General features: G+C 33.7%; 2 protein-coding genes across 2 annotated transcripts; one reads left to right on the top strand and one right to left on the bottom strand.

Annotated features, from left to right (window-relative positions):
- Positions 1–8408: 8408 nt before the first annotated feature.
- Positions 8409–9467, bottom strand: LOC128992960 (uncharacterized). Its single transcript, XM_054416706.1, has one exon. The coding sequence runs from the start codon at positions 9465–9467 to the stop codon at positions 8409–8411; it is 1059 nt and encodes a 352-aa protein (XP_054272681.1).
- A 14135-nt stretch (positions 9468–23602) lies between these two features.
- LOC128991624 (dynein light chain Tctex-type 1-like) lies at positions 23603–27274 on the top strand. Its single transcript, XM_054414674.1, has 3 exons — positions 23603–23713; positions 26588–26753; positions 26943–27274. The coding sequence occupies exons 1-3, from the start codon at positions 23693–23695 to the stop codon at positions 27089–27091; spliced, it is 336 nt and encodes a 111-aa protein (XP_054270649.1). The 5' UTR covers positions 23603–23692; the 3' UTR covers positions 27092–27274.
- The last annotated feature ends 204 nt before the right edge of the window (positions 27275–27478 follow it).

The following is a 27478-nucleotide window of genomic DNA, read 5'->3' as shown; positions in this document are numbered from 1 at the left end:
TATAGATTAATGCCTGCCTTTCTATAAACAGATTATCTTTTCTCTGTCATTCGTTCACTTCAATTCAATTTCAATTCAATCGCTTTTTCGGTTAGGGTTCACTTACTCTACGAATCATTGACACAATGAGCCTCCAAATATGTAATTCTTAAAACACATGGCTCACTTACTCTACAAATCATAGTCTATACGAGCTTCGTAAATAATATTGAAGGTTCACTTGCACTACAGGCTCGTATACTATACGAGCCGATCAAAAATATCAAATAAATTAAGAGGGTTCACTTACTCTACAGATCATAGTGCCTATGAGCCAAGCGTATGAATTCTTGAATAATTCAGGAATAAGCTCGTATAGTATACGAGCCAAAATACTGAATTTAAATAAATTACAGGAGTAGGCTCGTATACTATACGAGCCTATTTCATGATAACTATTACACAAATAGAAGATGGCTCACTTACTCTACAGTTCATTGGCACAATGATCTGTAGAGTAAGTGAACCCTCTACAAATATTATAAGGCTCACTTACTCTACGGTTCATTTAGCTACTCGTCGCGCGGTTTGCAGCGCATCGTTGCAGGCGTGTATGGTAAACCAATACCGCAGTTCTGCCGTTCTGCCTTACTTCTGCCGTTTACTAGTCTTGCAGCGTGAAAGAGAGCTTGTTATGTTAATGCATTGTTGAATTTTTAACTTGTGTACTCGTTGCTTGAAATCAAGCAATTATCAAGTACCGGTATTACAGGAGCTATTTTAAGAGTTATTACAGACTTAATTTTCAATTAATTAAAAAGACTCACGTAAAAGCTTATGCAACTAATGGAATTACTTACTGTGTTATGAACATTTCTATATAATTAAAGTTGTAAATATTTTAAAATTGTTTAGAAGATTGCCTTTTTAGTGTTTTCTACAAACGTGTCTCAACTTATACACATAGACTGGTGGAGTGGTAATTTATATTTCTAATCATTTAACTTTAAATTATGAACGCTTTCAGTCACGTGAAGTTGAATTAATTAAACTGACATTAGTTTTTACCATAAATGATAAACCTTTTGAAATTGACTTAATAGCTTTGTATAGAAACTATAAATATGATTTTTATTTTTTCCGCAATGATTTGCAACGTATTTTGAGTAATTGTAAAAACACAGCTATTATGTTAGGAGATATAAATTTATGCATTTTAGAACAAAATAACAGTGTTATTGATTATTTAAGTATAATGAACTCATTTGGTTTTGAGTCGTTTATAAATGAGCCAACTTGGGGGAGAGAAAATTGGGTAAAGTGTTTAGACCATGTATTCATCAGAAGTAAGACTAATTTAATTTTTCATAGTAATTTAGAAAACTATGACTTTACTGATCATGCTGGAGTTAATGTAAATTGCGTAACAAGTTGTGATAGTGCTTTGAAAGAGGAGTTAAGGCTGTAGATCATTCAATTTTAAAAAGAAGGTTGGCTGAAGTGAGCTGGATGCCAGTGTTTGATTGTGAGGATGTTGATAAATCTCTAACAGTTTTTTACGATATTTATAATAAATGTATTGAGCAATCAAGTTTTTTAAGGCCTATTAACAGTAAAAATAGGCATAGTAAAAATAGTAAAAATTAATAGTAAAAATTGAAGCAGTAAAGGGCTGCATCAAAGTCTTATTGGAATATATTCAAATCTATTATGAGAAAGTCAAAAAATGAACTAACATCTATTAATATAGAAAATAAAATTGTACAGGTTGAGGGTAATGAAAAAATAGTTGTTGACTCATTCAATAACTATTTTACTGGTATGCCGGATAAGCTGATTAGAGAATTGTATGGGCCGGGATTCCCCGCCATGCCGGATATCGGTCTAGCGTGCAGCTCAAGGTTACGTTTATCTGAAATTACTGAGGTAGAATTAGAAAGTTTAATCTTAAGCAAACCAAATAAACAGTCTGTTGGCTTTGATGGTATTTCCATAAATACTATAAAAGAAAATGTTAAGATTTTTGTCCCAATATTACGTCACATTTTTAATTTATGTATAAAGCTAGGTTACTTTCCTTCTAGTCTAAAAACAGCACTCATTGTTCCAGTATATAAGGCAGCTGATCCATTGCAAATGAATAATTACCGACCGATTTCACTTTTAAATACCTTTGCTAAGCTGTTAGAAACTTGTGTGAAAAGCCAATTAGTTAAATATTTTTCAGATAACAATTTATTTTCAAATAATCAATTTGGGTTCATGAAAGGTAAAAATACTGACCTAGCAGTTGAAAGACATAAGCGAGATAGTTAATCATGTTGATGAGCGTAAACCAACAATAGGAGTTTATCTTGACTTTACTAAGGCATTTCACTTAGTTAATCAAGACATATTATTACATAAACTAAAGTTATATGGAATTCAGGGAAATAGTTTTAAGTGGTTTGAGACTTTTTTAAATGAAAGAAAACGGATGGTTAAAATAAAAAACGTTTACTCAGATGTATGTTCTCAAAGGCTTGGCGTCCCTTAAGGGGGAGTGCTTGGACCAATTTTATTCACAATTTATATTAATGACATGTTATCAATGGATTTTAAATCGAAGATATATGCTTTTGCTGATGATACATCTTTAGTATGCAGTGCTAACAATTATGATTTACTGAGGATGAAAATTAATAATTATTTGGACGTAATATCAAATTGGGTGATAAGAAACAAATTAATCGTCAATACTTCTAAATCTAATGCAATGATATTTACTTACAAACCTCATTTGACAGAGTCGTTGAAAGAAGAGATCGATCTACGTTGTCATTTAGTTACTTGTTTTCGTGATTGTTGCTGTACAAAAATTAATTTTGTTGATTCGGTCAAGTATCTTGGCCTTCATATAGATTCAGATTTAAAATGGCATACACATGTTAATCAACTATGTAAAAAACGTAGAAAAATTAACTATAATTTCTTTCATTTGAGACAGTTTATTACTCCTAAACTTCTTAGAACGCTATATTTATCCTGGTTCGAATCTACTCTTAAGTATGGTTTAATTCATTGGGGAGGGACGTTTTCAACAATACTTAAACCAATTGTAATAATGCAAAAACTTACATTAAAAACTATTTGTGGTGTAAAGAAATTTGACTCAGCTGCACCACTGTTTCAGTACTTAGACGTAATGCAGCTAGAGAAGATATATTTATATTCAAATAGCTGTAACCCGCGGGCTTTGTCCCGTTTAACTTCTTAATTTTCAAGATTATCTCGTTCGCATGGCTCAATCACGTCCTGGTTGAAGTTTGTTCGCTACGCTCACTCACCTTTAGGTTGGAGCTCGTTCGCTGCACTAACTTGCCTTCAGGTTAGCTCGTTCGCTACGCTAACTCGCCTCCAGGTTGAAGTTCGTTCGCTACTCTCACTCACCTTTTGGTTGCAAATTAGCTGTTGTCATGAATGTAAAAGAAATAATAGTGCTGCACCCTGTTGGTAATCCTTGTAACTTTAATGCCATTGAACATCATAGAACAGAACCAACTTGTTAAAATTGAAACAGCTGTTAAGATTCAATAATTCCATTTCTCATAAGGTTATCATGGGAAACTCCAGAGCCACTGGGGCGGAGCCCGAAAGGATTTTTGAAATAAGAATATGCCTATATGTTAATCGGGAATGTGAGCTATCATCATGCCAAATTTCAGCCCAATCCGATCAGTATTTTTCGCGTTCACTTGTCACAAACATCCAAACTTTCTCATTTATAATATTAGCATAGATAAAACATACGTTGGTTAGTCTATGATATTAGTAGGAAGTAGGATTTTATGTTATTACTAGCTGTAACCCGCGGGCTTTGCCCCGTTTAACTTCTTAATTTTCAAGATTATCTCGTTCGCATGGCTCAATCACGTCCTGGTTGAAGTTTGTTCGCTACGCTCACTCACCTTTAGGTTGGAGCTCGTTCGCTACGCTCACTCACCTTTAGGATTTGAGCTCGTTCGCTACGCTCACTCACCTTTAGGTTGGAGCTCGTTCGCTACGCTCACTCACCTTTAGGTTGGAGCTCGTTCGCTGCGCTCACTTGCCTTCAGGTTAGCTCGTTCGCTACGCTAACTCGCCTCCAGGTTGAAGTTCGTTCGCTACGCTCACTCACCTTTTGGTTGCAAATTAGCTGTTGTCATAAATGTAAAATAAATAATAGTGCTGCACCCTGTTGGTAATTTTTGTAACTTTAATGCTATTGAACATCACAGAACAGAACCAACTTGTTTAATTGAAACAGCTGTTAAGATTCAATAATTTCATTTCTCATAAGGTTAACATGGGAAACTCCAGAGCCACTGGGGCGGAGCCAAGGCCGCACTGTGCTAGCATACAATCGTTCTTTCACTCTATCAGCTGATGTGAGTGTAAATTTGTTGCCTGTAGGTTGTTCATTGTCTGTAGGTTGAGATCAGTAAATTTTGAGCAGTTGATCTCCCAATGCTTTGTAGCCATAGGGTAATTTGTTTTTTGTATTTGACCAGTGGTCCAAAATAGTTTTCGCGTAAGTTGTAGGGCAGATTGTTGTAGATAGTGTGAGCAACATAGTAGCAATTTGTTGTAGAGTAAGTTCTATTTAGTCTCGGCAAATAAATTCCTCCACCTAGTGCATGTCTGGTTCTGTATTCGTGTGTTACTCTTTCAAAAATGCCATTCGAGTGTTTGAATATGTAAATAGTCATGGTTCGAATAAACAATTGTCTGATGTCAAGAACGTTCATTTCATTGAAGAGAGCATCCGAAGGGTAGCGCCGATTCCTGCCTAAGGCTGCTTTTATTATCGCTTTTTGGGTGATAATTAATGGCTTTAAAATATAACCATATGCACAGCCCCAGGCTATTATTCCTCCGTCAAGTAGGGACTGCACGTAAGCAAAATATGCAATTCTGATTTCTTCAAACTCCAAAATCTGCTGTAACTGGTTAAAAGCATAGATATATTTTCTTAGTTTATTATTTAGATATGATACGTGATCTGCCCATGAAAGTTTATAATCAATAATTACGCCAAGGTATTTATATTTTTGCACTCTATCTATCACTGGACAGTCACAAGCCGGATCAAAATTTGGACAAGGATGAATTTTTAACTCATTGATGAGTGTGTCACCACGATGACTAAAAGCGATTGGCATGAATTTAGTTTTATCTACATTGAGTGTCAAAACATTTTGATCAAACCATTTTTTAATTTTTGAAATACCTCTTTCTGCGAGGTTGAAAACTGTTTCCCAGTCTTTACCTTCAAATAATACTAGAGTGTCATCTGCGAAGAGATAAAACTTCCCTTCAATGTCGATTTTAACTAGATTATTTATATATATTAGAAATAATAAAGGACCAAGGGTACTTCCTTGAACTACACCATAGTCTACTTCAGCTAAATTGCTCTGAACTCCATTTATGACTACAAATTGTTTTCTATCTAAAAAATATGATTTAAACCATGCTAATGAAACGTTTTTTATTCCAATTAACTCCATTTTCTTTAATAGTATTGATCTGTCGACAGAGTCGAAGGCTTTAGCTAAATCAAAAAATACCAGCACGACCTTGTTTCCTTTATTGACAGCTAAATTAATATCTTTGTTAACTTCAAACAAGGCGTCAGAGATATTCTTCGATTTCCTAAATCCAAATTGACGTGAAGTTAAAATGTTATAATGATTAAGGTAATTAGTTAACTGGTCTTTAATTATTTTTTCCAAAACCTTGGTAAATACACTCAGCAATGAGATCGGCCTAAAGTTCGAAGTCTTAGAGCAGTCTCCTGACTTGAATAGAGGAACAACCTTAGCGATTTTGTAGGCGTCGGGGTAAACTCCCCTCCGGATACTCATGTTAGTGATGTGTAAAAGTGGCTGTTTTATTGAATCCCAGTTGTCCTTGAGTAAATCAGCTGATACACAATCATACCCTGGAGCTGAGCCTCCTCTCAGTCTGGTGACGTAGCCGTACAGTTCATGTTCAGTAACAGTGTGCAGTGCGAGGACAGAGTCAACAGCATAGTCAGAGTCGTGTACCACAGGTGGACCACTCGAATCAATTCTAGCTGCCATGTTTGAACCAACTTGGGTAAAATAGGCGTTGAATTCGTTGGCCACCAGCGGTCTCATATCGTCGTCAGTTTTTGCGTATGGTTTGTTTAATGTGAATTGAGAAAGTGGGAAAATGTCATGTTTAGTGCTTCTACCCGCCAATTCATTTAAAACCCCCCAAAACTTTTTCGGATTATCTTTATACCCCAAAATTTTTTCCCTATAATATTTATTTTTGGTTTCCCTAATATTTTTATTTAGTTCATTTTTTAATCTTTTGAAATTATCAATCAAAACTGTATTAAAAGGTTGTTTTTTAATCTGTTTACTAAGTTTATCTCTTTCTCTAATTTTAATAACCAGGTCATGTGTGATCCATGGCTTTAATTTCCTGAGTTTAGAGTTTGGTTTTTTAATAGTTTTTGTTGACATGCTAACAAGATCTTGAATTTTTGAAATCATGATATTTGAACATGTATTTGTGTCATTTGCCTGTACAATGTCTGTCCAGTCGCATTCTTTTATGTGTGTACTCAGTTCCGTTTTGTCTATGTAGGTGTGAAGTTCCTGTAATGTATGTTCTGTTTTGTTGGAGAAGTTAATCTGTAGACAAACACTGTAATGGTCAGTTATCTCAGTCTTCGCAACAGCAGTTCGTAGTGCAGTAAAGTCGTGGTGACTTATAAAAATATGGTCAATGGATGTCTTACTATCGCCTACCTCTCTAGTCGGTACATTTATACCATTCATAAAACCATATTCATACAAGACATCCAAATAACGCTCTGTCTTGTTGTCAGTTTCCAGCAGATTCGCATTGATGTCACCTATTAAAAAATAGGTTTTTTGATTGTTTTTGTTTTCGTAGTATTTTTCGAGAGCGTAAGTAAAATTGTCCAAGTCACTGTCGTGAGTCCTGTACACAGATAGCAGATTACACCGCTTATCTTGATAAACAAAGTCTAAGGTCAACCCGTACACGTCGCCCAGCTCCAGTTCATTACATTCACACACATTCACTCTCTCACTCACATACATCAAAACCCCATCATTTTGATTTTTCCCTTTAGTAGTGCGAAACATTTTATACCCCTCTAAATGCATCCCCTCCCCAACACCCCCATACCACGTTTCCCCCAGCGCAATAATATCAAACTTTAAAACTACCGATTGAAGCAAGATAAGAAGTAACTCAAAGTTTTTATTGTAACTTCGAATATTCATGTAGAAAATGTTTAAAAAGCTTTTATCTTTGCTAAAAGCTAATCCTATGTCATTTAAGTATTCTATTGTTGTACACTCAATGTGCCTGTAGCTGTCGCTAAAGACATTAATATCCTCCATGAAGTAAAAGTAAAATAATTGTATGCGAATTGTAGGAAAAAAAAAGTATGAGATTTATTATTTTCCGAGAAAAACAAAACAAACAAAAACAACCCACTGTGCGGATCCTGCAGCCGCTACAATAACAAATTCTGTACTAAAGATGAATCATAATGAGAACTAAAACAATAATATTTCCCTCATTGCGAATCATAAAAAATCAATAACACTTGTAATTTTACATAAGCCTACAGTTAATAAGAATGAACAATAATTAAAACTAGATAACCTGTGAGAAAACCTTGTCATTTGTACCAGAAAGTGTGTTATAATAAAAAGGTTCATAAAAATTTTTTACTCTTATACGTAACGGTTCATACATCTTTGTTATAATAAATTAAAGATAAATAATTTTACTGATTAATGTGATGAGGAAAATTTAATTACTTTTGCAAAATTAACATGACTTATAAACTAACAACATTATAATAATTGAAACATTATAATAATTGAAACATTAATGTGTTTCACTTCAATTATGGATAACCAACACAATAAAAATAAAGTACATTTTCACAAAAAATAATACATCTTGAACATAGTAACTTTTTTATGACAATAGAACGTGAATTTTTGATTTATGTTTAAGATGATTGGTGATATTAAATTATTATCATATATATAGTATTATAAAGGTCTAGTCTGGTTTAAAGTAGTATTATTAAAACTGATAGGAAATATCCTGTTTCAGCAAATTATGGTGCTTCAAATATTATTTTATCATATAATGAACGTTATTACTCTTAATGGGAAAAAGTTTGCAATTTATGGTCAAATATTTTTACTTTAGCTTATTAAAATATGACATCAAGTTACTTGACAGCTCATGAAAGAATGATATTTGTTAATTTAAAATAATTTACCTAACCATGAAACACATTATAAAAATCTAAAGAGCAAATTAAAAATACCTATGTATCTTATAGGCTGAGTGCATTATTCAACCCATTAACTGCATAATGATTACGATGAAGCATTGTCCGTGTTGGAGCCGCTGTTGCCGCGCTGATTGACACCTCCGCTGAGCTGTCGCTGGGCCGTTGGTTGAGCCGTTGGTTGAGCCGTAGACTGAGCCGCTGGTTGAGCCGCTATCACCTTGACGTCCTCGGGGCTCCTCACACGTGCTGGTTTCCCATCTGCCGTCTTCCTCACCAGGATCTTGCCTTCTTTGACCCATGCATACGCTAGTTTCTTCTCCTTGACGAGCTTTTTGGCGCAGTTTAGAGTTTCTTTGGCATGGCCTGTGAGATGTTCGTTGATAAATATTGGTGTATCAGGAAAGCTCGGATGCACCATTTTAGCGGTTAGGTCGATTTCTTTAGCCGCAAGTAGCCACGTCATCCTGGAAGTTCTGCGGGTGAACTTTACGATGATATTAGGATGTTTCTGGCGGGTTGAAGGCACCCGATGCGCTATTGAAATGTCTTCATACTTCCAGGGCGTACCGATGGTGTTAGCAACTGCCTTTAGAACGGCATACACGTCTTCATTCTTGGTTAAAGGCACCCCTACGACCTCCAGGTTGTCAATCCGGCTGTACTGCTGTAAGTCTTGTAGCTGCTCCGTCACTGAGTCTACTTGTTTAGACAGGTCGTCGCAACGTGATTTGAGATCCACACATTCTTGTTTCAATAAGATGTTTTCTGATTTTAGGCCACTTAACGATGACGTAATTGTTTCTTGCCATGTATTTATTCGTTCATTGATTACGTCAAGTTTTTCACAAATCGAGTCATTAATTTTCCCTTCTAAACCAGAAAGTTTCTGATCAAGGGTGTCACTAAACTTGGCGTGTAAGCTGTTAATTGCTTTGAGGACAGTAGAATCTTCGGTATCACTTACACTTGACATTGATGCTGTCTCCTTATTAAACTTGCCACACTTGAACGGACGGTTACGGGTCTTCCTCTTCAGGTCAGGTCCCGCACACTGCACGTGCATCACGTCACTGCACTCCACGCACGATATTACGTCGGACGAGTTCTCGTTGCACTCAACGTTGCACTTACAACACTCCGTCATGTCCCAAATACGTTATTACAAATGTTGAATGTTACCGTACTAAAGGTACTGTATAATGGTAAGCAGCGAGGCACGCAGGACCGGGCGAGCGAGTGGGTTAACTGATAACGAGGTCCTTCCTCATCGACTGCTAGATAACGACTCAATGTCTACTTGCAGAACCCAAATGTGTTATATGTAAAGTTGATGTCTTCTTACAGTATCCGAAGTCAATGGTCTATCCGGTTCTAATAAATTAAATGTCTACTTGAAGTATCTAATGTCAATGGCACATTTGGTTCACGCAAATGAAATGTCTACTTGCAGTATTTAAAGTCGATGGTTCATCTGGTTCTCATAAATTACATGTCTACTTGCAGTATCTAAAGTCAATGGCACGTCTGGTTCAAGTTAATGGAATGTCTACTTGCAGTACCTATCCAAAGTCAATGATATATTTGGTTCACATAATTTGGAATCCCTATGTGCAGTATTCAAAGTAAATTGTACGTCTGGTTCACGTAAATGAAAAATGTCTACTTGTAACATCAAAAGCCAATGGTGCATAATCCTTATTGGTTATACATTTTGTAGCAAATAATGCTCAACGGTATCAATCCGATTGTTCTTCCCTTTTGTTCTCTATTTTGCAATGTGCTAGTTTAGATGATTTATTTGTAAACACATGTTACAACTTTTGTTTACCTTTTTGAACGGAGCGAAGCGAAGCGAGCGAAGCTCTTATACTACACTCCTGCTTTAGTTTTACAAATACTCCTCATGAACGGCTGAAGCGATCTGCATGAAATTTAGCACAGTTATAGTACCCAACCACGGGAAGGTATAAATCTGAAATGGAACAAATCGGACCACGGGGGTTTTCCCTATGTGAATTTAAACTTTTAGAAATTTAACATGGGCCTTATGGGTTAAGTGGATGCCATGACAGTATTTGCAAGATAACAATAAAAAGGTATTATTCCCCTAAAATGAAAGTCTCCTGCACAACTTCACGATACGCTCTTTCCAATGAGACCAAAATCATGTCAATCGGTTCAGTAGTTTCGGAGGAGTAATTGTCACAAAAATCCTGCTTGCGTATTAAATAAGTACTAGTGTCCCTCTTGCTCGAATTCGAGCAATTGCTAAGTATTACAGACGTTATTTTAAAACGAATAACATTCATAATTTCTGATGACTTTAAAAGATTCGACTCAAAGATTATGGAAATACTCAATACAGTATGTACATAACAGGTCGATATAATCAACATTTCTTGGAAATATCTTATCATTTTTCAAAAGATGATCTTGTTTTTTAGAGTTTTCTACAAATAGACTTACTCATAGCCGCATTAGGTTGTCTATAATAACGATTATAAACGAAAAAAAAATTATTTCTATTTCTACTCCTTGGTGGTGTTTTACGACTTTCCTATGTTTACATAGTTTGCAAATCGACTCTAGATATTTCATTTCAACAAAGTCAGTAAATGTTTGTAGTAAACTGTTAAATTAGCAAACTTATTGACTGTTTTCAATTCACATATTTTCTTTTTCTCACTTTTAATTTCTGACAACAGTTGGAGTTGCATAACAATGTCAACAAAACACACCCTACATGAGCATGGTGGTTTTTTGTGTTTATTACCATGTTAATCTTATGGAGAAATACGAAACTTTAAAGGGCTCCAGGGCCTCACTCTCTAATTATTTCCCTAAAAAGAAAGTTTCCTGCACAACTTCACGTTGCGGTCTTTCCAATGACACCAAAAACATGTCAATCGGTTCAGTAGTTTCTGAGGAGTAATTGTCACAAAAAACCTGCTTGCGTATTAAATAAGTAATAGATATATGGATTTGCTTATGTTAAATTTATTATTTTAAGAGCAACCATCACTTAATTTGAAGACGATAATTAAATTATAAATAATAATTAGTTGATTTGGAATTAGGTAGCTGGTGCCCATTCTACGTACGGGAATCTTAGTAGAAATTTCTTAAATTCAGAATAGGAGTTGGTTTCCATATTTAGTGTGCACTTTTCCAGATATGCTGGGAAAACTATTACTGTATAGGAATACATATAAACCTTCGCAAATACAATATCTGACAGTTTCAAGCCAAAACGAATGCTTCGCAATTAAATGTTACCCAATCTTGTTAGTCCATATTTTATATCTATCTAATGAAGGAAGCAAAGGAACTGCTTTATAGATCTACTAGCAACAGTGCCCGTTATGGTTAAACACAACGGTCTCTAGTAAAATAATGGTTATGAAATCCATACACCACTTTACTCACTAATATTAATGGTACAGTTTAAGCACATAACATTAGAATGTTTAGAATGTAGAAAATTTAATCAAAGAAAAATTAATTAGATAACAATAAGCTGTTGAATTATTAACACATGTTTCGTATGATTAGATTATACATACTGGTAAACCAATTATTATTACCATCTATAAAAATAATTGGTTTTTCTTTTCCGAGTCGGGTTAGCTCTTCTACCCGACCGATTTTCATAATTTTGGCCAACTAAGGACGTACCGCAGATTTATTTGAGCTACTGTATTGTTTATTGAGATCGGACTACCTAAAGCACACTGCTGAATCACGAATCAACGATAATTACCTATCTGCAATCAATGATACGTAACTATATTTTTATTTAAGTTATTTTATATGTCTTAAAATACTTCAAAAGCTTTCACTTGAGATATTGATAGTTTTAATCAATTAAGTTCAAGATACTGTATCGCTCAATCATAAAGTATAAATTGCATTATATCTTGGATATGGAATTTAGTTTTAAATATATTTAATTAATTCTAACTACGTTATTCTATTTGTTTTGACCTAAGAACCTTCATTGAAATACCACTCCCATTTCATTAAAGCACACAGCTAAATCACGACCAACACAAATTGTTCAAAAAATTGAGTTCTTTATCATCGATTTATATCCAAACGATCTTGCTTGCAACCTCAACAGTACTTTCATAATTATTTGCAAATACAGTGTATTCACAAATTAGGCTATCCAATGACATATTAATTAATAAAATCGGTTCAGTAGAACTGTAGATTTAATTGTACAAAGCTTAAGAACAACATCTTTAATTCAGTATTTTCTCACTACTATACATTTGGAGGTTGCTTAACGTTTTTGCAAATAACTTTGAAATGGCGAGGAAATCGAGCAAAGTGGAGCGTGATATTCTGAAAGAGAATAAAATTTCCTACAAATTACCATTATGTATTGCTTGAAATTACAAGAAATACATACTGTTTCATTAAAAAGTAGTGTAAAATTATACATATTGTCATATTTGATAGATAGATTGGCATTAATTTGGCTAGTTACGTATACAGACAAATTAATATTTACGTAACAAACAATTTACAGTATTTATTTTGCTTTTTGGAAATGCCACATTGCTATTTTATTTGCATCATTTGTTGCAAAAGAAGCCACATGACCATATAAACGAGTAAGCCCCTAACATTACGTAGAGAGATTAATTGACAACTTTATGTAGCCTATGTATAAGGCTGAGACAACTAACTGACATCCCCCATGTCAATGAATTTTAGCTTTAACAGTAACCCCACAACCAATTTCTCAAAACTATGATAGAGGGTTATTTATTTGCACAGAAGTACATATGTACGATATGAACTGACGCGACAAGACGAAGGAAAAATCAAAAACGGATATACATCCCTTTGAAGTTAGAACGTGCCTTCTCAATAAACAGATATTTTTTCTTATATAAAATCATAGATTAATCTGCTTTACACTGGTAAAATAGCGGACATATAGAAATCACTACTAAAAAATTATAAAAATTTAGCATTTTTTTTAAACCAGAGCAGGTAAAGTGTTTAACTGCAAAAGATCCACCAATACGATTTCAATAAACCCTGCTATAGTAGTGTGCTGCTCCTAGTATATCGAGCTCTAAATATTTGCGTTACCAACGGAAGCGCAAACAATGGCATTGTTTCCTATTGTACAAGCCTTCGAGCGCCCGGTTGGCGGTTTTTTGCTGTGTCTGTCTACTCACTACTGCTTGATTTCATCGCAGAGGCGCAGTGTGCGTGATGTTAAGCGTCACAAAAATGCAAATACCCCATTTATATTATTGAGCGAAGCACTTATAATTTTGTGCTTATTTTTGTATTTTAATTTATAAAGGCATTCTGCACATCCACAGGAAACTATCTTTCTAACAGTATGCGTAGATTTTCCCTGCGATGCACATAAGCTGAGAAAAAAGGTTTTAAAGCATACTAGCTGTTACCCACGGGCTTCACCCACCCCGTTTTAATTCATAAGTATTAATAAAATTATTGATTGGTTAAGTTAAACTTGAATAAACAAAACAGAATACAGAAATACAAACAAATAATTACACCTGATTTTAATAAGGAAATACATTGAAAGAATAACATACAAATAAAGACAGCTGAGGTTTTTTTAACATTATGTATAAGGAAAGTTCCCTTTGGAAAGAAATTACGACCTTAAAGGGTGATTTATGAAATAATGGATAGTTTTGCGCAAGGTTTTTCTCGTCATGACGAACATTTTAAGTTTATGGTTTATGGGGGTGTGACTTGTAGTTTTCTCAAAAGTTCATGGGTACTTTTGGCTTTATATATAGATTTCTGCTTGCCTATCTATATAAATAAAATTAGAGTTTTGTCTGTACATTGCTCAGAATTATATATTTTTAGGTTAATTTTACGTCTTATACATTAAATAAGCAGAAACGAGTCTTCTGTCTGTCTGTCTGTCTGTCTGTCTGTCTTTCCCTTTGTCTGTAACACTCAAGATGGCATTTTACGCAATCTTCTCCTGGAAAACGAGAGTACCTATCAAGATCCAAGTCATTTTAATGTATTCACTGGATTGGCGAGATTGTCTTTAGCCATTAAAATATGGCCTCACTACTTTGTAAATAATATTACAAACGTTCAAAAATGCAGTTTTGTGCGATTTATGTCAAGTTTTCGTCCAATTTTTATTGCATAATCATCTATGAAATAACGAACAGCTGTTCGGATCAAGATTATTTTTCCTAGCTGTCACTGATATGTTTACAAATGTTGTTTACAAATACCGCAACCTTTTTCAATCACGTTTTGAATGCAAATCCCAACCAAGTGAGAAGTGATATTAAAAACGTTTTTCTTACATAACGGATTTAATTAATCGAAAATGCAATAATATAGTGTAATAGTGTAACCGTAAATGAAATTAAATAACTATGCATCATCCAGTTCAGGAACCAGAGATTCTTTGTGTATAAATTGTTCTTGAGTTTTGATAACCAGAAAGAAGACCTTGAATCAGTGTTGTATACGGCTGGGAAACTTCAATTTAATAATGATCGTCGCCAATAGCTTAGAAACATGGTTTCCACTCATTGACGGCGCTTCAATGGTGGTTGTGTAAAGTGTAAAGTAAAAAATCACAACTGCAGTGGGTGATTGTAACAGAGGTTTACGGATGATGCTAAGCTCGCTTTTCTAATGTGTTATTTTCTGTTCCTACCATTGACTATACATATGAGGCGTCGAGAGGCCAAGGGAGATATGTGACTTTTTAAAAAATGTCATTGTATTTTTTTCATAGTCATAAAAAATAAAATAAAAATAAAAATAAATTCACTTATACCCCTTGGCTTCCAACTCTTAGGTGTTTAGTTTGGAGGCCAAGGGATATAAGTGAATTATTTGTTGAAATTCCACCCTTTTTTAACAAAACCCGTTACCATAACAACATTTTTTTAAAAGTCACATATCTCCATTGGCTTCTCAACGCCTCATATATAGTCAATAGTACCTACTCACCGTGTGATGCAATCGCTGGACCATACAGCCAATAGGCCCATAGCCCATCTCTTGGGTACGTACGTACGCCTACCCAATTATTCATAACAACCTTTTCCACGACGATCCGGTACTTTTCCCTAGAATACACGGCCTACTTAAGAAATAAAATTACAAACGTCCAAAAACCCAACGTTGTGTGATTTTTGTCACATTTCCTTCTAATGTTAATAGATAGCCTTTACCAATCATTGTTTAGAGGATACGTAATCTATTAAATAACAAAAAGTTGTTTGTATGAGGTTGTTTTTTTTTTTAAACTGACACCGATAAATTACATTAAAAGTTGTTTACAAATAAAGCAATTAATGGGAAATAACTTTGATTGCCGTTTTAAAACGTTTTACGAGACAATCCAAAACTAAGAGATCAATAACCTCGGGACTTGATTAAGTCATATAATTGGTCTGCTGTAGGCCTACTATAGTTTTCAACTGTGAACGTTGGTTTTTGGTACCGGTTCTATTCCTTAGAACCGTTGGTACTGTTGGTAGCAGCAAGAATCATTTTTAAGTTCCAACACATCACTGTACTTTACAAATTAGTTATCGTTGGTGTTGCACCTTATTTATTATTACAGGCGTATTCAATTTAATTGATGTCTTAACTGTACAATTTTTGCTTTTTCTTTCTTGATTCCAAAATGTTAGTTTATGCTAAGAAAACGATAAAACTTAACGCATTTTAGTAAAACATTCATTCAGCAAACCATCATGAACTGTTTAAACGCTTTACGTTGTTTATGTATCAATAGTTCGTGGCCTATTTTGGTAATTTGTATTATAAATTACCAATCTAAATCGTATATAGTACTTCATTTCATATTATAGTAAGCCGTCATTTCGGGTCATCATCGGTCCAAGCAAATATAAATTGTTATGATGAAATTTGATGACATTAACAAAGATTTCAGATACTAATTGTATAAGTACTTTGTTATGCTTAAAACGTAGCAAATTCCCTAATTAAGTTCTGTATTTTTGTGTGTATGTCTGTTGGTAACGCATTAATCTTCTTATTTCTCAGTGTTTCACGGAAAGGACAAAAGCACCTTTATAATAAAAATGTCAACCCGAATAAAGTGTTAAATTGTGAGGTTGAGGTAGTACCTTAAATACTTTTAATCATTGTGGAAGGTAACTTTCAATTATAGGCCTACATTAGGGCTATGCCTCATAGATCTATAAAGCATTTTTTAGTTTAATCATTGGATTTAACATATGGACCAACACGACCCAGACTAAATTTAATTTAAAAGCATTTGTTTTGGCTTGAAACTGTCAGATACTGTATTTGCGAAGGTTTATTTATAGTTCTGCCAGCATATCTGAAAATATGCAAACCCAACTTCTGTTCTTAATAATAAGGTTTCAACTGACTACAATAAGATCCCCGTGCGTAGAACGGGCACACAGCTAGTTATAGATTCACTTAGATCAAGCATCTGCAGTTGTTCGCATTTCACGGATTGTGGCCCATTCTGTAAGTAACAGCTGTGTTTACGTCGTATACATAAAGTTGGGCATACTTTGGTTCAATGTTAGAGGGTATTAACGGTCCAATCAGATAGTAGTATGTTTTCTGTGCCGATGGTAAAAGGAGTCCGAGTACTTAAAGTTATATAGACTAACTGAATGATGTCGATTCATTTTGACACATCGTTTTTAAAAATCCATCCATTATTAACGGAGGAGTGGTGTTTCGTAGAAATCACCTTCACGTATTATACAGTATATAAGGAGTACCATAAGATATTTTTATTAACATTTGATATTATTACACACCAAGTTTAACATGGAGGATTCGAAATGTTTAATGTCAAACTTTGTCTCAACTAATTTGAGAGAACGGCTTGATAAATAAAGGCATGTTTATTTATTATTTGTTTTATTAATTAGTTTGAAATAAATATAAGTAGGGAAACTTCTTTTTTTTAGCAGTAGCAAAGCTCTGCCAAAACAATTACATATAAAAACCGATGTTCATAGTTTGGTTTACTGATATCAATATTTAAATGAAGGATGATAGCATTACTAAGTGACAAATTATCAGTTCACTGAGAGATTATGTGAACACGAGACATCTTCTATATAAATAAAATTAGAGTTTTGTCTGTACATTATTTCTTAGTACGATCTAGGACTTGCCTGAAATATTGTGTTCAACTATTACGGGCTAGAACTAGCGTAAGATGTGTTGGTGGGATAGAAAAAAGGTAGAAAAATTACAGGGTCACGTGACTTTCTCTCAGTAACACTCTTAAATTGTATTTTAGCTTTTATTATGGTTTAAGGGGATACGCCACTATCTGTAGGCCATATTTTATATTTTTTTTACATTTTCCAAAAGTTGCATTTTTAGATAGGTCATTTAAATGTGAACATTTAGCTAAAATTGTTTGCCAATCTGACAACTCCTTCTAGTATAAAAAAAATAAAATATAAAACGCCGCAACCAGCAATTTAACAAAATTTTGAACTATTTTTTTTTGTTCCTGATATGTACACTTTTAATTGTGTATCATAATTATGTATTATGGAGTTATAAAGTAGGGTACATTTATTTAAAACAAAATAAGTACTTTGCTATTTTTATATATAATATAAAATAATAAGTTAGTGTAGTTATGGGAATTTTTCTCCTGTCAACCACCTGTTACATCACCTGCGATTATCTCAATACCGTGTTTTTTAGGTTATTATTGTACAAAAGTTTGAATAACTCCGTTAGTACTATACTTATAGTATTCAAATTTTCACCAGACCTTCTTTATATAGTAATAAAGGATTGTGTGTATAGTAAGCCCTATAGCATTACATTTACTAAAAATATTTATGTTTACGCAAAAATTTTAAATATTTTTTTCAGTTTTTTTATATTTTGAATAAAAGGTGTCCTAAAAATTTTGTTTTTTTAGTTACCATAACGATTATACACAGAAATACTCATTATTTCATCCTGAATTAGGAAATAAATAGAATATGTCATTCCGATCAGTAGTTGAAAAGTTATTCTCAATAACGACTTCTTAAAAATGTTGGTGAAAAAAACTAAAAACGCATATAAATTTAGTAAATAAGTTATAAATTCAATATTTTTGTACCTAAATCTTCTAACTAAGTCTAGTATAAACAAAATATACTAACTAGGTTGACAAAAATAAAATAATAAAAAAAAGTTGGAGATAGTGGCGTATCCCCTTAAAACGCAATACCATAGATCCAAAATGTTATAACACACATATTTTTCCTTTGTTCAGTTGAATTAGTGATTAGGGTAGAGGCAGCGTAAAGAAAATGAGCAAAATACAGGGCAGATAGTGGCGTACACAGGGTAGTATTTAAAGGCTAAAAATAGATCGTTTAAGGAGTTTTCTTATCGAATAAATTCCTACTGTGTGTATTGATGTCATTAGCATTGTTTTTCAAACGTGCTATTATCTCACGTCAAAAATGTGCTAGTATAATTAACGACTAGTGTACATGTTGCTCTAAATCAAGCAATTGCAAAGAAGTAAAGTAGTTATTTAAAAACAATTATTAACTTATTTAAAAACGAATAAAAGTAATAATTTCCGATGAGTTTAAAAGACTAAACTCATAGATGGAACGTACCTAACATTTCCATATAATAGCCTAAACATTTCTTGTAAATATTTTACCATTTTTCAAAAGCTGATCTGGTTTTTAGTGTATTCTACAAATATTTCCCACTTATAGCCACATTAGGTAGTCCATGTTGATCTTCGTCAATGATAACGTAGTCAGCATGGTACTACCCATTGTCACCAGTACAAATTTCAGTATTTTTTTTATAGAGATACAATTTTGTTTACAATAGGTACTTAAGAACTGCCTGATTTTCTGCATAACCTCTCTGTCACAATTTTATTTGCCTCAATTGGCATTAATTTGGCTAGTTACTGTTACAACGTAAGTTATATTTACCTGAAAATATGCAGAATTGTAAGGCCTACTGTTGTTCAGATGGGTTTTTGTTTCCCTTGAATGTGAATAATGCGAATCCTTCAATGCAAGTTTTAATAAGGTTTCTTGGATGTAGTCATATTATTTTAAAATCACTTGACTTTTATGAAAACATATATAATGTCCTTGCCGTACCAGTTTAATTCAGCCTTAGAGGGGTTTCCTTTGCAAATCATCATAAAGTTAAGTCCGTGTTTCCAACAAAATAGTAGCACTTCCGATAACATCCTTGTTCATTGTTTGTGGGATAATCTTCATATTGTAGGTGTTCTTCTTTTATATAGGATGATAACGATAATATTTTTAAAAAATCTCGATTTCTGCTACTTGGTGGCGTTCTATGACTTTCCTATGTTTCCTTGGAAAGCAATTACGACCTTTAAGGGCAGTTTATGAAATAATGGATAGTTTTGCGCTAGTTTTCTCGTCATGACGAACATTTTAAGTATATGGTTTATGGGGGTATGACTTGTAGTTTTCACAAAAGTTCATGTGTACTTTGGGCTTTATATTGATAAACTAGTGGCTTGTAGGGACATAAGTCCCTAAAAAGCTCAAATGTAAAACAAACTATTGTAATATTTAAACAAACTCAGAATAAAATTATCTATGTGTCAGAATCGATACAGTGCTACAATACTACATGTACTCATATTAGTACCCTGGCCCAGTTATTATTTCTAATATTATAGCTCTACTCCTTTTGTAAAGGCACAACTGAATTAGTGTAAAGGCTGCCCTATAAGTTATAGTTGATAGTTATAGTTGATTATAGTTTCGTTTCTGATCAACATAAAATATAAACTTCTCTCTGTGTCAGCTTATGTGGTGGTATTCCTCCTAAAGCTGTGGTTGATTTTATACACTCTTTAAAATAGGCCAATTTAAACGTTCAATGGGTTCATAGTTTGTTAAGACCATAGTAAAGTATTTATTTGCTAATCCGTTATAATTTTTAAGTTAATAACACAGCGCTGTCTGATGTTATGATGCAATGTACAGATAGCCGACAGCTAAGCCATATCAGCTATAGTCATGTTAATAGTATATTATTTTTCATTCAATGGATGTAAATTTTGTTTGAAAACATTTTACCGTTTATATTATTTATTTAGCCTACAGTTAAAAAAGCGAATCATCGACTGATTACTTGCCATTGGTTAGGGTTCCATTATCATGTTAATGAAACCAATCAAGAAAACAAATTCATCAGCATTAATATAGGTACATATTTTTGGTTAGTGAAACATAAAGAATCGGAAACTACCTCCAGGGTTTACTGTTATAGATTCTATCTTTACTATCTATATAGATTGTATATATATACAATGCATGTTGGGCTATATTATTTTAACCTTTTTTCCTTGGAGCAACAGACAGTAGATACCTGGTTAAAATCTACTCCAAACAATTTTATTTTTCCGCCCATTGGAATTTGTTATAGTAATTAATGAAAGGAATATATGTATTGCCTGTACAAACCTTTTTCAAATTTTATTCCCAGGTTATTCTCTAGAGTAACTGTTAAGGTTATTCCACTCGATAAAATCATAGATTAAACACTACAATTACGTGTCAAATTAAATGTTATGAAATTTAAAACAAAAGTTTTGAATAAATTTTCAACATATGTTTTGAAATAAAAACAAAACAGAAGTTTTCTAACTAATCTTGCATCGTTGATTATTTAGTCAATGGGGCTATTTCATGTTAAACATTCCTTCAGCACAACAATAACCTACTAATGTGAAGAAATGTAATCAAAGTAAAATAATTTTGTAAACTTCGTGAACATATGTTTAAAGAAACCAAATCTTAAATGTTTCAGCCATTCTACTTCCATTTACTTTGATTTTAACCATCTCCCACGATTCTACTAAATTTCATGCGCTTGGCTAATTTACATACAAATACACAAATTTGCAAATTGCACAGTAAAATTAATTTCAACATTCTAAGACATAACGACAAAAGTCTCAATTGTAGGTAACGTCATCCCTGGTTTTATATAGTATACAGTACATTGCAGAATTTACTGGCAAATGAGTTAAATCCAAATGTAATATTGCTTACTGGCTTAAATGAATCACGATAAGCTGTATTGAGGTAAACAAAAATCAACAGACAAATGGCTTCTAATGCTATTCTTATGGAGAACATTTTACGTTATATTATTGACTAAGTCAAAGGTTTTATCAAATTTTGTGTTAAAATTTGGGGAATTTCACTATTTTTCCGGGATCGAGACCTTTAATTTGAACCCTCTCCCGTCGTTCTACGACTACCCAGTCGCCCACAATTTTGACGCAAAGAATCGGCTTTCGTAATTAATATATAGATAGATATTTAATTTCCACAAAATCAGTTAATGTAACCAATGCGTTTCGTTGAATTGAAAAACAAAGAACACAATTAAATTAAACAGCTGATGTAAACAATATTATGTTCTTCGAAAGGATAACATGGGAACTTAAAAAGCCACTGTGGCAGAGGCCAAGGGACTTTTTCAAAAAAATTAGGCCAGTTTGCAAATCTACGCAACACGCTCTTTCCAATGAGACGTCAGTGGATAAAATCGGTTAAGAAATGGTGGAGGATTCAACCGACAAACTTAGTGTACGCGTATTAATTATATAGATTTCATATGTGCATGAAATGTTGGTGTGAAACCAACTTGTATAACTTTAAGCTAAATGGTTTAAGTTACCTGGCTTCGTCAAGTGATCCTTCTTCAGTATTACACTACTATAGTTTCGGACTTGAAAATAAGTCCATCTTCAGAAAACGTCAATAGGTCATCTAACCAAATTGGACTTCCAGAGGCTACCTCACCATGTATACCTTTGAAGTAGAGGCTATATTTATTCCCAAAAGGTATCAAACGCCAGCTCCTGATCAAATCTTTTCTATCACTTTAAAGTTTGTTTCGTGTTTTTAGTCTTCACGTACAGAGACTTAAATCTTTGTATTAAATTGTTAGCAATCATAAATCGTGGACAGAATCCTCCACAAAAGATAAATACAATATAGTTCAACACCCTAGAACTCCTTAAAAAAAATATGTTTTGTTAAGGCTTCGTCATAATGTTAAAAATACTCAATACAACAAATTCATTAATTTTACATATGTAAACGTTGATAGTTGTGTGCGTATTGTATTTTAATATATCTTCTGTATACATCTAGTCCTCTATATTTTCTGTGTACACAAATGCTTCTGTATACACTTTTTTTGCAACTCACAGTAACTGAGAAATATTCTAAACTGGTGAACTGTTTTTATAAATTTTTGCCATTATTTCTCAACCCGTGCTTAAAAAATTAGTGACTCGTGGATAAATCCAGATACAAAATTTAATCTAAATCGGACCACAGGTTTTGTCTGTAGCTCTGTATCTGGATCATACAAGTGTGTATTATATAACCTGATATTAGTCAAAATATGTTTTATTCTATAACGTTTAATTTAATTAAACATAAAAGTCATGCTCCCTCCATTTTTAAAGTATTCAGTCCAAAAATGTAATAAATTTACTTGTGCATACATATTTATTTCGTTTTAATAAATAATTGAGGTGATGCAATACACTTATGTAGGCAGTCGCAGCAGTCGAATCCGGGCATAGCGCCTAAAGTTTCACGAACGCAAACCGCGCAACGAGTAGCTAAATGAGCCGTAGAGTAAGTGAGCCATCTAATATTTTGAAGAGGGTTCACTTACTCTACGGATCATAGTGCCAATGAACTGTAGAGTAAGTGAGCCATCTAATATTTTTCTGCAGGCTCGTATAGTATACGAGCCTATTCCTATAATTTATATTATTCATTATTTTGGCTCGTATACTATACGAGCCGATTCCTAAATTATCAAATAATTCGTAAGCTTGGCTCATAGTCACTATGATCTGTAGAGTAAGCGAACCTTCCTACTGTATTTTTAAATATAATACACGAGGCTCATAGGCACAATGATTCGTAGAGTAAGTGAACCCTCTTCATTTATTTTTTATTTTCGATAGGCTCGTATAGTATACGAGCCTGTAGTGCAAGTGAACCTTCAATATTATTTAAAAAGCTCGTATAGTCTATGATCTGTAGAGTAAGTGAGCTGTCCCCGCTTTTTCCGTTTTTGTTCTTCTTAGTTCTTCTCTTTCTGTCCTCTCTATGAATCTGTATCATTCCGTTCAATGGTTCAACCCGTTCTGTCTACTCTAGTCTGTCTAACCAAAAAAAAACAATTGATTCTGTTCTGTTTCTACTACTGAGCCAGGGTTGCTGTCATTTACAATTGCAAATAATTTTACAAAAGTTAACAAACAGATTTTTTAATTATTATTACACTATATTGATACATAACATGGAGGATTTAGGCGAGGAGGTAAGAACATAATGTGACAATTATTTTGTAAATTATCTTGCCATGGTTGTAATTTCTTGTTATGACATTTTCAGAATAGGTTATCCTAATAACATTGTCTAGGCCTAGGCCTATAAAAGTAAAAAAAATCATTCAATCTAAAATTTTATTAAATTGAAATGAAAAATAAAATTACCAGGTTTTGTTTGTGTTATAATTATAATGTGTAAACATATCACTACAAGGCTATTAAGTTATAGCAATGGTTTTACTACCAAATGTCAAACTGGACTTTTGCTAGGCCTAGTTCTAACTTAATTTTTAAATTATGGAAACTAAAGAATGTAACATTTTTTGAAGTATGTAAGTTAGGCATAATTAGCATAGCCCAGTTAAGAAACTTAACCCTAGGCATATTACCTATTTCTCTCATTTGCTTGCAAGGTGTTGTAACAGCTTTACAACAGCTGATGATACTACAATAGTATCAAGACATAATAGGAAATCATCTTGCTTAGTACACAGGTAACTAGGTAATAAGGCCTACTAGAAAAATTCCGGTATGGATCATAAACATGACGTTTTTGGCCTGAAAAAAAAACATTTTTTAGCATTGCTTAAATGGAACTGCCAAAACATATGTTCAATGCTAGAAGTATAGGATTCGGGCCAACAACGTCATTTGTTTATGTTTATATTTAATCCATAGGCCTACCGGTATTTTTGTAGTATTCGTGGTAGAGGTAAAATTCGACTAAAAGTGTAGGCTAGTAGAAAACATAAAAATTGGTTTGTTCATGAAACTTGCAGGAAATGTTGTTTTGAAATCTGAAGAGTCCCTACTGTAGTGATTGTGGGGGTGGTAGAACCATTTTATGGGGGTTAAAGTTTGTGGGGGTTATTGATTTTGAGAACACTTTTATTTATGGGATCCAAGCAAGTGAGGTGTCGTTTTCTATGTTTCTTAGGATGTAGAATCGAAAAAAGCAAAACAAAATCAATACAACAAACAGTTTATGAGAAAAAGACAAATTTATTCATGAAAAACTAAATATGACAAATCATTAATTAAGGTAAAATAGCCTAATCCAGTTAATATCAATTATTACAAAATTCATCATGAGTCTGTCATATGTAAACGTTGTGAGGAAAATTAACCAAGAAACTGGTAGTTACGCCTCTTTAACCAGCTACATTGTTCATCAGCTACTCATGCATTATCACCTACGATGGAATTGTCATGGTCTGTAACTCGTTCTTCTCCACGTCGTCTTGACTTGACACAATTTCACTGCCAACTGACAGCACAGGAGTTGGGTTTTTAGAATTTGTACATGCCCCTCCTTCATAAAAGCAGTTTCAAGAAGAACATATTTTAATCCCGCTCTTTAAACAGGAGCATTGTGATGTTGAGCAGCTAACTTAACATGAACAAGATACTGATTTCAGTATTGTCACAGAAAACATACTAGTTAATATAAACCAGTATGCTAACCGCACGATAAAAAGTGTTAGGTACTCGGAGAGAGTACTTACTTACTAGCGTTACTCTCTCCGAGTACTTAACGCTTTTTACCATGCGGTTGGCATTCTGGGTTATAGTAGTATGTTTTCTGTGGTATTGTCTTTGGAGCTGGCTTAGTAGTTGTTCTGATTGGTAGAAAGTAGTCATTGTGTCTAGCCCAACCCCACTATAATGGAAGCAGCTTAAATTCCCTATCGAGAGTTGTATCTGATAGAAGTAGAAAGATAGAATAAAAGATAGGTGCGGTAGGAGTTTTGAGCAGCACTGTCCGATGTTGGTGGAAGGGAGCCCATCTGGCTACACTTGTCTTTAATGATTTCCTGAAACAGATTAATTAGATTTAGTGCAAGCATCCTGCCCTTGAATCTGTAGGCCTACAAGAAAAGTAATATATTACCCTGCTTGTTGACCTCAATGTGATTGGCGTCAGGTTTGTGGAAGGTGTGTACACGTGGTTCTTGGTGGTTAGCCAAACCACTTTCAGTCTCTAGCAGTTTGAGTAGTTGTTTTTTTATTTGCCAAAAAATGTGCTGGTGTTATCACAACCACTGAATAAGTGTGCTTAGGAATCGAAGTAAGACAGCCTACTAGAGACGCTGATAAGATAATTGTGCAGTCAAACTTAGAAAGACGTGTGTAGCTCTATTGTCAACCAAGATATTGACTGCCCTTGCTTCAGTGAATCATGAAATTCTTCTTATCAAGCCAAAAAAGGGCTGTACTAGTGAGAGTGTATTTTCTTCAACCAGCCTTCAACATCAGCATCAAGATGTAAAAAATGACATGCACCTTCAGTGAAATACCGGCTTTCATTTATTAATTTAGCTCCAGTATTGTTCATGTTTTTATATTTTTTATACTCACAATAATCAATAAATTATAGGCTTCAATTTGAGCTATCGATCGTTTTAATCAGTTAAATTCAAGATACTCTATTACTCAATCAAAAATCATAAATTTGGTTATATTTATTTTAACACTGCAGAGCAGCATGGGTCCTCTAGTATGAACTAAACAAACAATGTGTACATGTAAATCCAAGTATTACCAAAAGTCAACAAAAAATGCTTAATTTATGGTTGATCATTGCAGACTAATCCGTTCTTGTTTAGGCATGTGAGGAAGTTAGGTTAGTTTTTATGCGGATTCGTAAATATAGGTGTTTTTAAAGTTGGCAAACCTAAAATTTACTTTTCTAATCAAATTAGGAAGGTTAAGTTTAGGTTCTGAACTGATTAATTTATGTTAACTCCAGACTTTTTTGCTTGGTTGAAATAGTGGTTGAAACTCAACATATAACAATTTAAAAATGCTTGCCATAAAAATGTAATGTTTCTTATGAGATAAGATGATGTGATCTTTGATTTCAGAGCCTTTTTGTTGTGGATGAAGTGAGTAATATAATCAAAGATGCCATTGAGGAAACAATCGGTGGAAACACATATCAGCAGAGCAAAGTAAATCAGTGGACATCCTCCGTCGTTGATGCTTGTCTTGCTGCTCTTACCAAACTACAAAAGCCATTTAAATACATTGGTAAGCCATTTACTCAGATAGGTATAGCAGCAAAGTACTAATCATTGTATTTTTTTCATAATATTCAAACTGTCATCTAGTTTAAAGTCTTAGGTAAAAACTAGAATTATAATGTGATTATTAGACAACCTAGTAGTACGTTTAGCAAAAGTGTTTGCATTATTACAATTGCAAATATTTATTTTCCAGTTACATGCACGATAATGCAGAAAAATGGTGCCGGCCTTCACACAGCTAGTTCATGTTACTGGGACAATACAACTGACGGAAGCTGCACCGTCCGCTGGGAGAATAAGACAATGTACTGCATTGTGTCTGTGTTCGGCCTTAGTTTATAACCACGCTGCCTAGAATTAACATCAAAAGTCCACTAAAGACCATTGAGGTCTAATGGTGGAGCCATTATCATATTTTACTATTTGTCATTAAATTTTATGTTGACCTATAACACCATCATATGAATATTCTTCACCATATAGATTGTAATATAAGTTAAATAAATTATTTATTATTTCTTAAAATGATATACATTTTACTTAACCTGCTTAGTTGGTTTTTTTATGAGAGTAAAAATTATTCAAAAATAGGGCACTAGTGGATGCTATGCTTACCAAATAAGAACCAACAAATAAATATAGAAAATACCCCTGTCGCAGCAAACCTGCAGACTAAGGTGAATTTCCATTTACCTGGCTGGATTTCTACTAAAATATTCCCTGAATATT

The sequence above is a fragment of the Macrosteles quadrilineatus genome, unplaced genomic scaffold (genome assembly GCF_028750875.1).
Source record: "Macrosteles quadrilineatus isolate MER2022 unplaced genomic scaffold, UCM_ALF_1.0 Scaffold_4__1_contigs__length_99947679, whole genome shotgun sequence".
In the NCBI taxonomy this organism is placed as follows: Eukaryota; Metazoa; Arthropoda; class Insecta; order Hemiptera; family Cicadellidae; genus Macrosteles; species Macrosteles quadrilineatus.
The sequence above is the reverse complement of the archived record's forward strand: the minus strand, read 5'-3'. Positions and strand labels throughout refer to the sequence as shown.